This window comes from Camellia sinensis, chromosome 2, assembly GCF_055761805.1.
Source record: "Camellia sinensis isolate YWXY chromosome 2, ASM5576180v1, whole genome shotgun sequence".
Lineage (NCBI taxonomy): Eukaryota > Viridiplantae > Streptophyta > Magnoliopsida > Ericales > Theaceae > Camellia > Camellia sinensis.
In genome coordinates this window covers 74,763,208-74,779,193 of record NC_138962.1, presented here as the reverse complement: position 1 = coordinate 74,779,193, position 15,986 = coordinate 74,763,208, and the positions used below count along the sequence as shown (strand labels likewise).

Sequence of the window (15,986 nt, the reverse complement as noted above, 5' to 3'; positions counted from 1 at the left end):
AAATGGCTGTCCATCATTTTTTCTCTCAGTGCTTGATCTTGGTTTTGTAGTGGAGTCTGTAAATTATATATATGTTTGAAATATGTTATAAAACTATGTAGTAAGACATGTTAAGAAAGTATAAAATTTTGCAATTTAAAGGTATGTTAAGTTTTGCTTACATTGATGAGTGTTGAGAAAACGTAAGATCTTCCCGCGTATGGATTTCTTGCAAAGGCTAGATCATTTTTCTCAAATTCTTCAATGGTTGGTTGAAGTGCCAATTGCTTTTCTGAGAAGGCATCAATGACCTGAAACATGTTATATATGAGAATGTGTTAGGTTTGTGGAATAGGTTATTGAATATGAACAGAAAGTGTAAAATTGTGCAATTGGAGACGTACATTCCTATATAAGGGTTCCCTGTTGGTCAATCTGCATATATCTGAAAAGTATACGTAATTTTCATCTTCGCTGCCACACCAGACACAAGCACTTGATTGTGTGTTGCTGATGAGTTGAATTTGGTCTTGGTCTTTTTTGGATAGGCTATGCCAAACCTTGTTTGTTTTGCGGCAAGAAATGGCGAGTGGCTTGTTTTGGATTGATTCTTCCTTGAAATCATCATCACTTTCCAATACTGGAAGTTGTGTCTTCTCTTGATTGGCATGCTCTTTTGGGTTGGTTTCAGCAGCAACTATTTTCTCTTGGCCAATATCTTCTTGCATCTTTTCTTTCTGCTGTTGTTTTGTTTCATGAGCACCCTTTTTTTGCTCGGGTTCAGTAGCAGGTTCTGTCTTTGTTTCGATTTCTTTTTTTTTTCTTTTCATTCTTCTTCTATTTTTCTTCATCGGTACCCTTTGTTGGTTTGGGTACATCAGCAGTAGTTTGTGTCTTGTTCCTTGTATCTTCTTTGGCTTTTGTCATTGGTTGGTATTTAAAATCTAGGTCATGTGCTTGTTTTCTTGACTTTTGTTTGATTCTCTTGACCATTGATCTTTGTTGGGGACTGCCAGTTTTTTTGTGGACATTTCCTTCAATTGATCTTCTTTTTTACGTAATTCAGCCATAAATTTTTGTTTCATATCTTGCATTTGTGCTCTCATGGCTGATATGAGCTTGTCCTTGTCGTCCTGTTTGGTTGGTGTTTGTGGTTGGTCATGACCTATAAAAATGTTGGATTATGTTTTGGTTAGTTTAATTAAATTTTGCAGTTTGCTTTAGTATTAGACAATAGTTTACCTTGTGCAGGAAATATGTCAGATTTCTCTTGGAGTTCTTCTTGTTGGTTTGTCAGTTCTTGTTCATTGACTTGTTGTTGTTGGTTTGTTTGTTGTTCTTCTTGTTCGTCTTCTTCTTTATCAGTGTCTTCTGGTTGATCACCTTTTGCTTCTTGTCTTTCTTCTGCTTCATCATTGTCTTGTTGTTCATCAGGTTCTTCTTCTTCTTCTTCTTCTTCTTCTTCTTCTTCTTCTTTTTTCTTCTTCAGTTTCTTCTTCTTCTGCTTCTTCTTCATCAGCTTCTTCTTCATCAGTCACTTATTTTTTTCTTCATCACTCTCTTCTTCTTGTTCATCACTTTCTGGTTCTTTTTGTGGTTTTTGCTTTTTTTTTTTTTGTTGTTCTTCTTGTTCTGATTCTGATTAATGTTCTTCTTCGAGAAAGTCATCCCCATCATTGTCTAGAAGTCTTTTTTTTTGTTGCTTTTGTTTTCTTTTTTCGCTTATTGTCCTTTTTGTGGTCATGTTTCTTTACTGAAGAGTCTGTTGATGTGCTTTGATTGATATGCAATAACTATATTTCTTGTTCAGTTGGGGTTAAAGCACTTTGGTTAACCTGCATTGGAACAATGTGGCATATATCAGTAATACTGTAAAATTGGTCAGTTTCATAAGATGAGTTGCACTGTGAGTAATGTGGGTTAAGTGTCGAAATATGTTGCTTGAAACTGAAAATTTTTACAGTTTCATAATATGAGTGATGTGAAATAGATTTGTGCGTTTAAACTGTAAACTTTTGCAGTTTCATAATATGAGTGATGTTAAATAAGTGTGTTCTTTGAAACTGCAAACTTTTACTGTTTCATAATATGATTTGTACTGTGAATAATGTGAGTCAAGTGTTGAACATATGTTGTTTGAAACTGAAGAATTTGACAGTTTCATTTACTATAATGACTGTGAAAGGAGTGTTGAATAGATTTGTGCTATGATAGTAAAGAAGAGTTTGAATACCTTTTCAAAGTGAGCAAGACTGATGTGTTTCCACTTGGAGTACATTTTGCCAAGGCTCCATTTCATAAACCTTAGGAAGCCTTCTTTGTTGGATGGTCGGAGGAGTTTACTGTGCTCACAGTACCAGTACTGTAAAAAAAAATTGAAATATGTTAGATAGTTAGAAATAGGTGGATGTCTGATATTTTTGTGTGAACTTGTTGACTAATGTGTTTACCAAGAGTAACATGACGCATCCAGTGACATGCCTTGGGTTGTTATTTGCATTTGCCATTGAATTCATCAGTGTGTCTTTTATTGCCTCGACGCAATTGTACTTCTTGATGTTGTTAAGATTATCAACATAGTTGAGGAAACTCCAACTGAGTGTATGGCCTGTTGTAAGCATGAGAAGTTTCAAGCACAAGTAAAGGGTGATGACCCTTGCAAGATCTTGATGATCATTGATTGATTTTCCTTTTTTTGTTTGTTGAAACATTTTGGTCAAAGACTTGCCATCCAATCTCTTTACTGATTTGCATCTTCGTTTGTAAAATGGAAGCTCAAAATCCTTTGGTCTTGCATAGGATTTGGTGGTGATGCTGTCTTCTCCACAGTCGATACCAAAAATAAGCTTGACATCACTGTTTTTGAGTTTCATTTCCTTTTTGCCAAGTATAAATGCTCTTTTTCTTTTGTTGTAGAGTGTTGTCATTTCTGCTACAATGGAATTGTAGCATTTGCACCAAGAGGCCTTCAGTTGTGTTGAGGAGAGAGCATTTATAATGGGCCAAAAAAGGGGTTTTTTGCAGCTCTGTCTGTTGGGCTTTTGTGAATTTGATCCCTTTCAACAGTTTGATTACTGTTCCGATGTTGGAATGGTAATTAAATTGTTGGACTCTCTTTGCAGGGACTGCTGCTTTTTTCCCTTTTGATGCCTTGGTTTTTGTTATGGGAGTTGATTGGCTTTCTTGGAGCTTTCTTTTTTTGGTTGGAGGAGCTTCTTTTTTTTTGTTGACTTTCTTTTGTTTGTTTTTGTTGTGGTTGGAGGTGTGGTTGGTGTTTGTTGTGTGGGTGGGGTCTGTGGTGTAGTTATTGGGCTTTTTCTTGTAGGTAGTGTGGTTGTTTTGTGGGTTTTTTGGTGGGATCTGTGGTGTTTGGTTGTTTTTGGTTGTGGTGGTTGGGTTTTTTGTGGAGGGGGAGATGTTGGTGGCATTTCAGTGGATACAGGAGACGGACTTTCAAAAGGGGAGATACTTAAATCCTTTATTGGATTTTCGGGCATATAGGTTTGTTTTTTCCAATATCTTCCAACAGCTATTTCTGAAAAAATGAAAGCGACAGCAGGGTATGAGTAATATAGTGACAAAATTGTATAATTTTGAAGTTTTATATGCAGTTTAATATGAAGTTATATGTATTTGTTAGTAACAGTTACGAAACTGTATAATTTGACAGTTTGATTTGCACTTTATAATAAGTTACCTATTTGTTTTGAGTAGTGATTAAACTGTGTAATTTTACAGTTTGAATAAATTTAGATATGTTACTTGCTGAGTGATGAAATGAAACTGTATGATGTTGCAGATTTTATAAACAACATCAACAATAGGAACAGCCCATTGTATTTTGTAAACAGCAACAATAACAACGAGAATATTAAGTATTCAAAAATAACAACAATAAGAAAAGGCAATATTGAACAACAAGAATAAGAATAAGGTGTTGAATGTGTAAAAACAGGGATTTATGTGTAAAAACAGTGGATTAGAATGTTTAAAAGCAGGGGACTAGAATGTTGTAAAACAGGGGATAATATATGAAAGAGGGTTTATATTTTGAAGTACGTAAAATGTATATATACGAAACATGAAAGAACAAAATATACAAATTTGAATGCAAAATAATGAATAGGTGAAGAGAGATGTTACTTTTTTTCTCCATTTCTGTGAATCGGAAGTCAGGAACTATGAAATTTCTTCAAAGTGGTGATGGTTCTACGTGTTGTTGAGAGTCGCCGATTGGAGAATATGAACGGCTTGGTGTTGTGTTGAAGATGAACGGTTTCGTTTTGTGGTTAGAGTAGGGTTTCAGAGGGAATGGAGTCGAACGGAGGAGAGATGGAGGAGTGAGAATACGATTTCGAGCGGCGGAGATGTAACAGTGTATTGATCAGACTGAGATGATCGTGGGTGATGAAGATGAATAGTTTCGTTTTGTGGTTAGGGTAGGGTTTTAGAGGGAATGAAGTCGAACGGAGGAGAGATGGAGGACTGAGAATCCGATTTCGAGCGGTGGAGATGTGACAGTGTACTGATCAGACTGAGATGATCGTGGGTGATGGTTGCGCGCGTGTAAATTGGATGATATATTGTGGGTATTTTCGTCTTATTGACAATTTGAGGACTTAATGGAGTATTAAATTTGTTTTGGGCCTAAATGGGGTATGATATGTTGGGCTTGGACCTTTGGGTCAGTTCCCCAAAATAATTGAGTCTAAAAGTAAGAGTGGATATGGCCCATTGGTTGATGAGCCCACCCGAGCCCGCTTATGATTTATGGGATCTGGAATTAAAGCGGTATAAAATATTGTCCAATTCGCTAAAATCTTATCGATTCACATTAATTTACACCGTTTTATTTACTAATTGTGATTTAAACTTTAAAATTTATAATTCACCATCGAAACCGCTTCAATATAGTTAATACATATGTATTTTTAACCTATAATAAAATATCAAAACAAAAATAAGTAAGAGAGATTTAAGATGTGAAATTTATTAAAAATTAGTAGTTATATATATGAAAAATATTATGTAAAATTAGTTTGTATTACATATATGAAAAATATTATATAAATTAGTATTATATATTATATAAATGCTTGATAATTGATTAGAATATTCTTCAATCCGTCAATCTACCTAAAATTGCTCAAACCGCAATTTGCCAATCCGTCAATCCGCCATTTAATTTATAATTTTACTCTCAAACCGTCTGAACTGCACCACGCATACCTCAACCTAAAATTATAGTTTAATCTAGGGGATCAGATTGTGTAAAATTTTTAGATTGGATTATTATGTGAGTTAGGGTTGGGAAAAGTACTTCAAATATGTCCCTTTCACAAACAATTAAGGGAAATTTAACGATATACACTCCTATTGCTAGTTGCAACTTTTGAGATTTTAATATTAGTTATGACTTAATTATACATATTGTTGGTATTAATTATGATTCATTATGAAATTAGTTATTTGATGAATTGTTTAACACACAAAAAATAAAGACTAAACTAAGTTCCAATTTTTTATAATAGAGATAAGTTTAGGTATCAATCCACAAGGACTAATGTGATATTAAACTAATTTTATTTGTAAAACTCTTAAATTATTTTGATGAAAGTGGTTGATGAATATTGGAACAAGAATTAAAATGAAAAATAAAAATTCAATTAAAAATAAATATTAAGATTGAGAAATTAATTGGAGAAAATCCTAAGGCAATGAATCCACTACTAGCTATATAAATAGAGTTTGAAATTGGAAATTGATTACGATATGGTTTGAACTATCCAATGTTTCACAACTACAAGGTTGAAACATTGATAAAGAGGATTGTCGCATTCAACGTATAAATCATCTGAAGTAGTACATTGTTTGCTCTAAACTAAGGTAACAACACGACTCGTCTCCTATAACATGACTCATCTTATATTTTAAACATGAACATAAAGCAAACAATTGTATGGAAAGTATTTAACAATCATATAAACAATAACACTTAAAGAGATGAGTATAAAGCTTCTAAAATACAATTTGTTCAAACCATTATAACAATCAAAACCTAAGAAAACCTCCTATTTACTTGGCTAGGGTTTCATCAAATTCTTAGAAAGATAAAACCTAGCCACTCATGGAGAATGGAGAAAAAGAAATGGAAGATGAAGCCGCCATGGAAGTATCTCTAACCTTCAAGTCTAAGTTTTCTCAAAACCCTAGCCTCTCCTTACTTATCCAAAAGTTTTTCAAACCCCAAAAATATTTTTCTTTCTTCTTTATATACTCCCTTAGTAGAATAGGCAATTTTAGAATTTTAGCATGCATCTCAAGATTGAGTTGCACATGCAGGAAATGTTGTCACATGTGCGGGAATGGATGTCACACGTGTGGATCACTGTAGTGAGTGCTTGGTGGTTTTGGTTTGGACTGCAATCCAAATTAACCTAATTCAATGAATTGTGTTTGAATGTATCAAGTTATCATCATAATAGACTCAAAAGCATATACATGTGTACATTTCAGCAACTATCATTATGACATTTTTTTTATCAATAGATATTTTCATTAAGGTATGAAAGCCAAATGACACATATAAGGAATCCATTCCAGCAAATAAAAACTTACCCCAAACTAAAAGAAAATATACGGATGAAAGCACATAGGACTAGCTATGAAAATAACAAGATGCAAAGGCCATATTGCAAAGCAGAGTTGATCGTAAGAGTTCGACAATAGGACAAGTCGAAGATAAAAGCATAGGCTACATCCATAGAGATAGGTAAGCAACAGTCAAAGCCCCGATGGAAATCTAACCATTCAACCAAACACCAAAAAAACAAAACAAAGAAAAGGAAGACAACCTTTAGACTTCAGGCGGGGGAAAAGGTGACGACGACATCGGTGGTCGAAGGCAGATTTGGTGGAGAAAGAAAGTGGAGAAGGGATGGTGATAGATTTGATAAGGGTAGGACTATGGAGGCGAGGTGATGGCAAATTTGGTGGCAGTGATGGTGGCGGCGACGCTAAAGAGAGGCAGAAGAGGAGAGTGAAGGTAGTTTTGGTGTAAAACACACTTCACTAGGAGGGAGAAGAATGGAAAAATAAGCTTCCAAGCTTATTTTGCAAAAAATTGAAGAAATGAAAAAAGAAAAAGGAAGTGAAAGGAGGAAAAAGGAGGCCGGTGACTGAAAACCCCTCCCCATCCCTTACAACACGATAGTATAGTAGTAAAAATCCTAGAAAAAGACTTAAAGAGAGATGCTCTACATTTTATTATGATATTATTTTAGTTATATATTTTTTTACACACCAAAAATATGTACCATAACATTATTATTTTTTATTTTATAAATATACATATTTTATGTTTAACTTTATATATAAATATATTATAAACACGTATTTTCTATTACTATTAATGTTAGTAGAAAATTTGAAATAAAACCCTTAAAAAGACAATCAAACTATTACACTAATTATTATTATTTTTTTAATTTTGAATGTATATAAAAAATTCATAATATAATAATCCTCTATATTATTCGGTGTCGTTTTGATATGCAAATTTGGTATTCAACCAGTCAATTGCTCTATGCATCACGCTCCTCTCCTTCAAATGAGACCCTTGTGCCGTCTTCATCTTCCAAATCGAGGTCTCTTCAATGGCTTCTCTCTGCTCTATCACACTCTCCAAAACCAAACCAGGTCATTCTCTTCTTCTTCTTCTTCTTGTTCTTCAACCCCTGTGTCTGACTCATTCGACATAGCTAGGGTTTCTGACCTCATAACAAACCAACGCTGGTCTGACCTCAAAACCCTAACCAACCAAACAAACCCTAACTCCTTCCTTCACCTACTCTTTGAATCTCAACAACTCGACGACTCCGATGTACTTCTCGGTTACTTCAAATGGTCTGAGAAGGAATTTAGGGTTTCACACAGTCTCCAACTCTATTGTAGACTGTTTCATTTGTTGGCCAATTCAAAAAAGTATGCAAAAATTAGGGCTTTATTGTATGATTTTGTTAAGAATGGAATGCACTCGAATTCTTCGATTTTTCATTTGCTTTCAATGTCTGGTAATGGGTTTTGTTCTAATTCAATTGTTGTTGATATGCTAATACTGGCCTATGTAAAGAATTCGAAAACGGATTTGGCATTTGAGGCTTTCGAGAGAGCCGGAGATTATGGGTTTAAGTTATCGCTGTTGTCGTGTAATCCCATGTTGTGTTCTTTGGTTAAGGAGCATAAATTTCGGGTTCTTGAGATTGTGTATAAGGAGATGATTAGGAGGAGGGTTGAGCTTGATGTGATTACTTTCAATACTGTGATTAATGGGTTTTGTAAGGTAGGGAAGTTGCAGAAGGCAGAGGATGTTGTTGAGGATATGAAGGTGAGGGGGTTTTCGCCTACAGTAGTTACTTATAATACCCTTATTGATGGGTATTGCAAGAGAGGTAGGGGAGGGAAAATGTTCAAAGCCGACAGACTTTTGAAGGAAATGGTTTCGAAAAAAATTTACCCAAATGAGATTACTTTCAACATTCTGATTGACGGGTTCTGCAAGGATGAAAATGTATCTTCTGCCATGAAGGTGTTCAAGGAAATGCAAGAGCAGGGTTTGAGGCCTAATGTTGTCACATATAATTCCTTGATTAATGGGCTATGTAGTGAGGGGAAACTTGATGAAGCTCTTGGTTTGCGGGATCAGATGGTGGGGTCAGGTTTGAAGCTGAATATTGTTACTTGTAATACCCTTATCAATGGGTTTTCTAAAAAGAAAATGTTGAAGGAAGCTAGAGAGTTGTTTGATGATATTGTTGAACAAGGATTGGATGCAAATGCTGTAACATTTAATACCTTGATTGATGCTTACTGTAAAGCTGGGAGAATGGAAGAAGCAATTGCATTGCGTGATTTGATGCTGGACAGAATGTTGTTTCCTGATGTTTCGACCTATAATTGCTTAATTGGTGGTTTTCTTAGAGAGGGAAACATGGAAGTCGCTAGTAAGCTTATAGATGAACTGGAGAATAAGGGTTTGAGAGCTGATCTTATAACATATAACATACGTTTAGATGCATTGTGTAAGAAAGGGGAGTCCAAAAAGGCAGCTAGACTTTTGGATGAAATGTTTGGGAGGGATGTGATTCCTAATCATATGATCTACAATACTTTGATAGATGGTTATTGCATGGAAGGCAACCTCAGGGCTGCTTTGAATATGAGGACACGCATGGAGAGAGATGGGAAGCGGGCAAATGTTGTAACATATAATGTATTGATTAAAGGTTTTTGCAAGAAGGGTAAGCTGGAAGAAGCAAATGGGCTTCTTAATGAGATGTTAGAGAAGGGTTTGGTTCCAAATCGAACAACCTATGACATAGTTAAGGAGGAAATGATGGAGAGGGGATTCGTTCCAGATATAGATGGGCATTTGTATAATGCTTCCATTAACTCTTAATGCTTACAGGGGAAGTTGAACTGGTTCTGCAGACCCTATTTTGGGTTTTCATGTTGCAGGCATACATGTTTGAGTCGAGTCCTTGTGGGATTTTGTGTATGGCTCAAGATTAGATGCTTTTTGGATTGAGGTGATTCTTGCTCCAAAAAATGCTGAAGATCAGTCATGCTTATTGTATTATCACTAGGAATACAACACAACAGTATAAAACATTCAGGGCTTTTATTCCCTTCTGATTCAGCCTTCAGGTTAGTTCTCTTACGTTTTGTTAAATGTCCTTGTAAAAGGTGGAGTCAGGGGTCTCCTGTCTTTGAGCTTTGATATATTAAAATTTTTATTATTATTTGATTGTATAGCTTTTGTCCTTCTTACCATTTGTTCTTTTGAATAGTCATCTTGTAGGATATGAAAAGACTTTTATAAATAACACTGGTTTGTGTCAGGTTGTGTTGTTAATTCCAAAATGCTAACCTTTTTTTTTTCCTCTTACAACTTACTATACAGATGCACTTGTGATGTTTCCTCTTTAATTGATCCAGCTTTTGAATCAGAATTTGCTTTTGAAGCTTAATTGTTTATTTACTTTGTGCCTTATATAGAATCAATATAAACATCTCCTCCTCCAATGTTTTAAAAATACATTTTGTAGCCTATGTTACATAGACTCGGCTATTAGGATCACCTGTGGGTGTTTCTACAAGCGTCAGACCTTTTTATACTTAATTCTTATGTTATTGGGGTATGTATTCAAAAGTTAAATATGGGTACGGGGACAATTCATGGGCGGACACACACACACACACATATATATTGCATATTGTATAGTATTTTTAGATAAGATGTTGTAAATTATATAGAAATGTATTTGAAATTAAATAGGATTTAAAGAATATATGGAAATTTAACTCATTCATGTGAGAAGTTAGAAATGTTTCTTTACTAGCAAATTTGAGTTTCTCTTTCTTCTAACGTTGTAAAAAATTAAAATATCCAAGCGTCTAAATTGGATATGAGTGTTAGACACATATTTCACACCTTTACCCTTTTCATATCCGGTGGATACTGGTACGCTCGGGGGGAAATAGAATAGTCCATGCAACATAGATCACAGCTTAAAGTTTGATCATTAAGGCATTTCCAAAAGATGTTAACTAATGATGGTGCTTTACATGTTAGGATGCCTACTTAATTTTTTCCATATGCTTGTAACATTCCAAGATTTGAGTTCTTTTAAACATCTCATAAGATGATATCCTAGGTTAAAAATATTATGACTAGATAGCAAATATTTGATGCATTGTCTATTTTGATGATTGGTTTAAGACTCTGGTCTGTGGCCCAAAATACAGTTAAATGGGTTAGCATAGAATCATTTTGGTGACTGAATGGTTCAGTGTGTTCTGAGGGTGGTACAGAGAGAGATGTGATGTCACTGGATCAGCTGTATAAGCAATTTTTTATTTTTTTGAACTCAGCTGTATGCTGATGCTTACGTGGCAAAAATATCCGCTTATCGTAATCAGTTGTGCATGTTTTTAAGGGAATTCATGTTATTCTTACTAAAGGCTTTAATAAACTGCATGGACCTCATTCAAAGACTAGGAAGGGCTAGGAAAAAGGCTAGGAATTTGCTTTGGCTTTGATGTGGGCCATTTGGGGAGGAGAACGTACTTGGAGGACTTTCGAAGGTTTGAAAATTCCTTGCATAGAACTCAATTGAAGAGTAGGAAGGACTAGGAAGAACTCTTGGAATTTGGTACCTCTGGCTTTGCTGTGGGCTATTTGGGGTGAACGTAATTGGAGGACTTTTGATGATTTGAAAATTCCTATTTTTAAATTGAAGAGTGGAATTTTGGCTACTTTGTACAGTTGGTCTTGGGTGGAGTTGATCCCTCTTTGTACCAATTTTTGGATTTTGTATATCATGTATAAGTGACTTGTTTTTGTTTTGTTTTCTTGTTCTCTCTCTATCGCTCTTCTCTTTTTGGTGCCTCTTTTTAAAATAATAAAATCACTTGAGTTTCTGTGATAACTTTCCTTAGATCTTTTGTTTGATATAGGTTGATATGAATACAATTTGGTTCACGGTTACCATATTGTGAACATTATTTTGGAGGAAGAATTCTTGTGTAATATTGCTCTACTAATGTTGAAAAATGGAAAAAAAAAAAATATAATGCATATACTTCAATTTCATTGTCTGCTACAGATTAGTTCTGTATAATTTTAAGATTGTCCAATGATGCTTCATAACAAGCCATATATTTTGTTGATGCATTCTTGTTCAATGACGAGAAATGAATTGGGAACATTTATGAATCTAAGTCATACCCAGTGCACAAGATTCACATCAAAGTTTGGGAGAGGCGGTAAGTACGCAACCTTACGTCCAATATTTTTATTTATTAGTTTTTGTGTGGAGGCTAATTGTCATAAATCTAGATCATGAAATCTGCATTTCCGTATTGACAGTTACTTGTGTGGCTGCCTAAGATGTCTATGAAACTGCCTAACATTTTACTTTATTTCATTTATTTATTTTTATTCCTGGAGGAGAATATTAAAATATGTATTTGGAATTCACAGTGTGTATTGGATGTTATGTTTTTAGCTATCCTAAGTGCTTGATGTGAATTAAAAGAAATGTTTTTTGTTTTTTGGTAACCCAATTATAGCAAACTGAGACCTCATGTTTGCTGGTTCTTGCACTACTAAAAAAACAACTTTTTGCTTTAGTTTTTTGTGACTGATTATTTAACCATTGCAAAAAAAATTATTTGCAACGGCAGATCAGCCAAAGCAAAAACTTGTGCACCCACTCAGCCTATGCAAAACTTGCGAGCCCACTATTGGGAACCCACTCAGCCCAATTTATATTTTCCTTTTTTCTTAAACTCTCATTTCTCCCAAATCTGATTGTGTAAAACTTGCCCTAGACTCTCATTTCCCCCAAATCCGATTTCACTCGATTGTGTCTGAGTAAGAGAATCTGATTTTCCTCTCTCGATTTCGCTCTATAGATCACCATGGTCGTCTGAAGAAGAGATTTCCAACGGTATGAACTCTCTCTCTCTCTCTCTCTCTCTCTCTCTCTCTCTCTCAGTGAGTCTCTTCGAATCATTCATTCGTATCTCAACTTATTTATCTCTCTAGTTCAATCACTTGAACTCACTATAATTTGTTCTCAACTTCTTCATCTGAACTCGCTGTAATTCGATCACTTTTTCGTCAATCTATTGATTTTTCCACCAGGTAGTCTGATTCTGGAAACAAGCTTTGGTTTGAATCAATCCTTCCTCGTCTGCTACAGGTACAACCTGAACTATTCAATTCTTAATTGTTATCACTTCACCTTCCAATTCTCACCTCTCTCTCTCTCTCTATATATATATATATATAGCATTGCTCTCACATACTTGCTTGATTTCACCTCCTTGGTTGTAACTGATTGTGATCATATTTTATGCAGGAATTGAGCATTTTTTTGTTTGATTTTCTGATATCTTGCTAGTTGTGTGCTGTTGTTTTATTGAGACAGTAGAACTGTACTTCCATATGTATGTATTCTATGGAACCACCACTAAATAGAAATATACACTTGATTGTTCAATTTCTTCTGTATAGTTGAATTGTGCCAATCCAATAAGGTTATATATGACTTTAGTCCGAATGTCAGAGAGCTTGCATCCATGAGGGCTAGCTTGAAAGGGTAAGTCCCCAGGTAAAAAATTAGAGCTCTTAAATTTGAATTCCTACTTCGCTATATATAAGGTTAGTGGATGGCCATATTTGGAGTTTTATCCTGGGTCTCACCGAAAGTGGGATCAAGGGTTCCTTGTTATCTATACTATTATTAATATTATTATTATATACATACAACTCTGTTAGTGTGAACTATTACACTTATTTCCAAATTATCCCAGTATAACTATCTCATATTTTGATTTTGAGTTTCAAATTTTGATAGCCTTTTCAATTTATTTATTTATTTTATTTTACATTCAACTAGTTGATTTTCATACCACACCTATATCTATGGTAACACATTCACAACTCTGTTTGCATCTCTAATGTCTGTTGGTTATGAGCAGAGCACCCTTGCATTTCTTGATTCCTGGTGTCTTAATGATAGAAACATGCAATTTTGCTTTATGTTGGTCTGAAACTAAAGAGATTGTTTAGACAATCCAAAATTTTTTTTTTGGCTGTCCTTTTCTTCCCTTTCTCAATCCTCTTGCTAAAAAAAGATCATTTTGCAGTTTTTATAGATCTTTCACTTTCACTAACAAGGACCAACCAAAAAAGAAAGAAACAGAAAAAAACTTAATAAAAAAAGGGGCATTCCGAGAATTGAACTCGGGACCTCTTGCACCCTAAGCAAGAATCATGCCACTAGACCAAATGCCCTTCTACATTAAGTACTTTATCTATTTTATATATCATGTAATTAATTAGGTTTGAATAAACAATGCTGTGCATCTATAACAGATTTGCTGGTTCAAATAATGATGACAATTGTAGAATGCAGTAAATAGCATCGAGCCTTTGTAAGCATACTTCTTCAATCCCAAGAATGACTTCTAAAATCATAAAATATCAACGATGATAAACTATGCATATTTAAATGTATTGTTCATCTGTTAACATTATTGATCTAACATTATTGATCTAACAACTATAAGCAGTGATCTCTAATTCTAGAAAAATATTCGTGTTAAACATTAGGCTGGGCATTACATTTTATCTCTCATATGTTTTTCATTTTGTGAAATCTTTAATTTTTGGTGCTAAATGTGCACTTATTAAAAGGTTGTATCTAGTGCACAATGTTCCCACTTACAAGAGAGTTTGGGATAAGTAATGGATTTGAAGAAGAGGAATTGGCTATTTATTTTTTACTAATGGTTTGGTGGTGAGTCTTTATAAGATGCAAGTTGTGGAATGACTAGATTTTGAAGAGCACTCAATTGAAGAGTAGGAAGGATTAGGAAGTAGTCTTGGAATTTGCTACCTCTGGATTTGATGTTGGCTACTTGCGGTGAACGTAATTGGAGGACTTTTGATGGTTTGAAAATTCCTATTTTTAAATTGAAGAGTGGAATTTTGGCTACTTTGTACAGTTGGTCTCAAGTGGAGTTGATCCCTCTTTGTACCAAATTTTGGATTTTGTATATCATGTACAAGTGACTTGTTTTTGTTTTGTTTTCTTGTTCTCTCTCTATCTCTCTTCTCTTTCGGTGCCTTTTTTTAAAATAAAAAAATCACTGTAGTTTCTGTGATAACTTTCCTTAGATCTTTTGTTTGATATAGGTTGATATGAATACAATTTGGTTCACTGTTACCATATTGTGAACATTATTTTGGAGGAAGAATTCTTGTGTAATATTGCTCTACGAATGTTGAAAAATGGAAAAATAAATAAATATAATGCATATACTTCAATTTCATTGTCTGCTATAGATTAGTTCTGTATAATTTTAAGATTGTTCAATGATGCTTCATAACAAGCCATATATTTTGTTGATGCATTCTTATTAGTTGCTTCACACAATCAATGGCCAGAAATGAATTGTGAACATTCATGAATCTAAAAAAGTCATTCCCAGTGCACAAGATCTGCATCAAAGCTTGGGAGAGGCGGTAGGTACGCAACCTTACGTCCGATATTTTTATATATTATTTTTTGTGTGGAGGATAATTGTCATGAATCTAGATCATGAAATCTGCATTTCCGTATTGACAGTTGTGTGGCTGCCTAACATGTCTATGGGGCTGCAGCAGGTGTCTGCACTTAGTTGGCTGCCTAAGATGTCTATGGAACTGCGTAACATTTTACTTTATTTCATTTATTTATTTTTTTCCTGGAGGAGAATATTAAAATATGTACTTGGAATTCACAATGTGTATTGGATGTTATGTTTTTAGCTATCCTAAGTGCTTGATGTGAATTAAAATGTTTTTTTTTTTTTGGTAACCCAATTATAGCAAACTGAGATCTCATGTTTGCTGGTTCTTGTGTGGTTATCTAGGGTCAACATAAATGGATCTGATCGTGGCGTTAAATTTATTTGATGCAACTTTGTGCTTATTCATTGATTATAAATACAGCTTTATTATTCTAGACTAATGTGTATGTTGTGGTTGTTTGCTTTTAATATCTATGAAAATAGTGGATTTACTAAAAAAAAAATTTAGGAACAAAATTATTTTTTAGGGATCAAATATTTTTGTTGCGAAATATATCGTTATTATATTTTTAGCAACGAATTTTTAGTAACGAAAATTGGACATTAGTGATGAATTATTATCTATTTGGGACCAAATTTTGTCTCAAAAAATAAATTATTTTGAGACCAAATTATTTTGTCCCTAAAAGTTTGACATTTTCAAAATTGTCTCTAAAAGCCTTATTTTTGACTTTTCGGGACGATTTTTTAGCAACTATCCTCACGATGATAGAAATTGGTTTCTAAATATTTTTTATATCAAAATTTTTATTTTTAGAGACTAAAATATTTGATTTCTAAAACTCTTATATGTTGTAATGATT

General features: G+C 34.2%; 1 protein-coding gene and 1 non-coding gene across 5 annotated transcripts; one reads left to right on the top strand and one right to left on the bottom strand.

Annotated features, from left to right (window-relative positions):
* Positions 1-7,541: 7,541 nt before the first annotated feature.
* On the top strand, positions 7,542-15,524 carry LOC114279174 (Pentatricopeptide repeat (PPR-like) superfamily protein). 4 transcript variants are annotated; one of them, XM_082914831.1, is made up of 5 exons: positions 7,542-9,684; positions 12,457-12,491; positions 12,689-12,746; positions 14,975-15,076; positions 15,180-15,524. In XM_082914831.1, exon 1 carries the CDS (start codon positions 7,565-7,567, stop codon positions 9,434-9,436), a length of 1,872 nt encoding a protein of 623 aa, XP_082770957.1. In that variant the 5' UTR covers positions 7,542-7,564; the 3' UTR covers positions 9,437-9,684; positions 12,457-12,491; positions 12,689-12,746; positions 14,975-15,076; positions 15,180-15,524. The 4 variants fall into 4 exon arrangements, with proteins under 4 accessions (XP_082770957.1, XP_028077177.2, XP_082770958.1 ...); XM_028221376.2 differs by having other exon boundaries at positions 14,975-15,080; positions 15,180-15,364; XM_082914832.1 differs by lacking the exons at positions 14,975-15,076; positions 15,180-15,524 and adding an exon at positions 12,906-13,048.
* On the bottom strand, positions 13,772-13,843 carry TRNAP-AGG (transfer RNA proline (anticodon AGG)). Its single transcript has one exon. It is a non-coding gene; the product is annotated as a tRNA-Pro (tRNA).
* Positions 15,525-15,986: the final 462 nt, after the last annotated feature.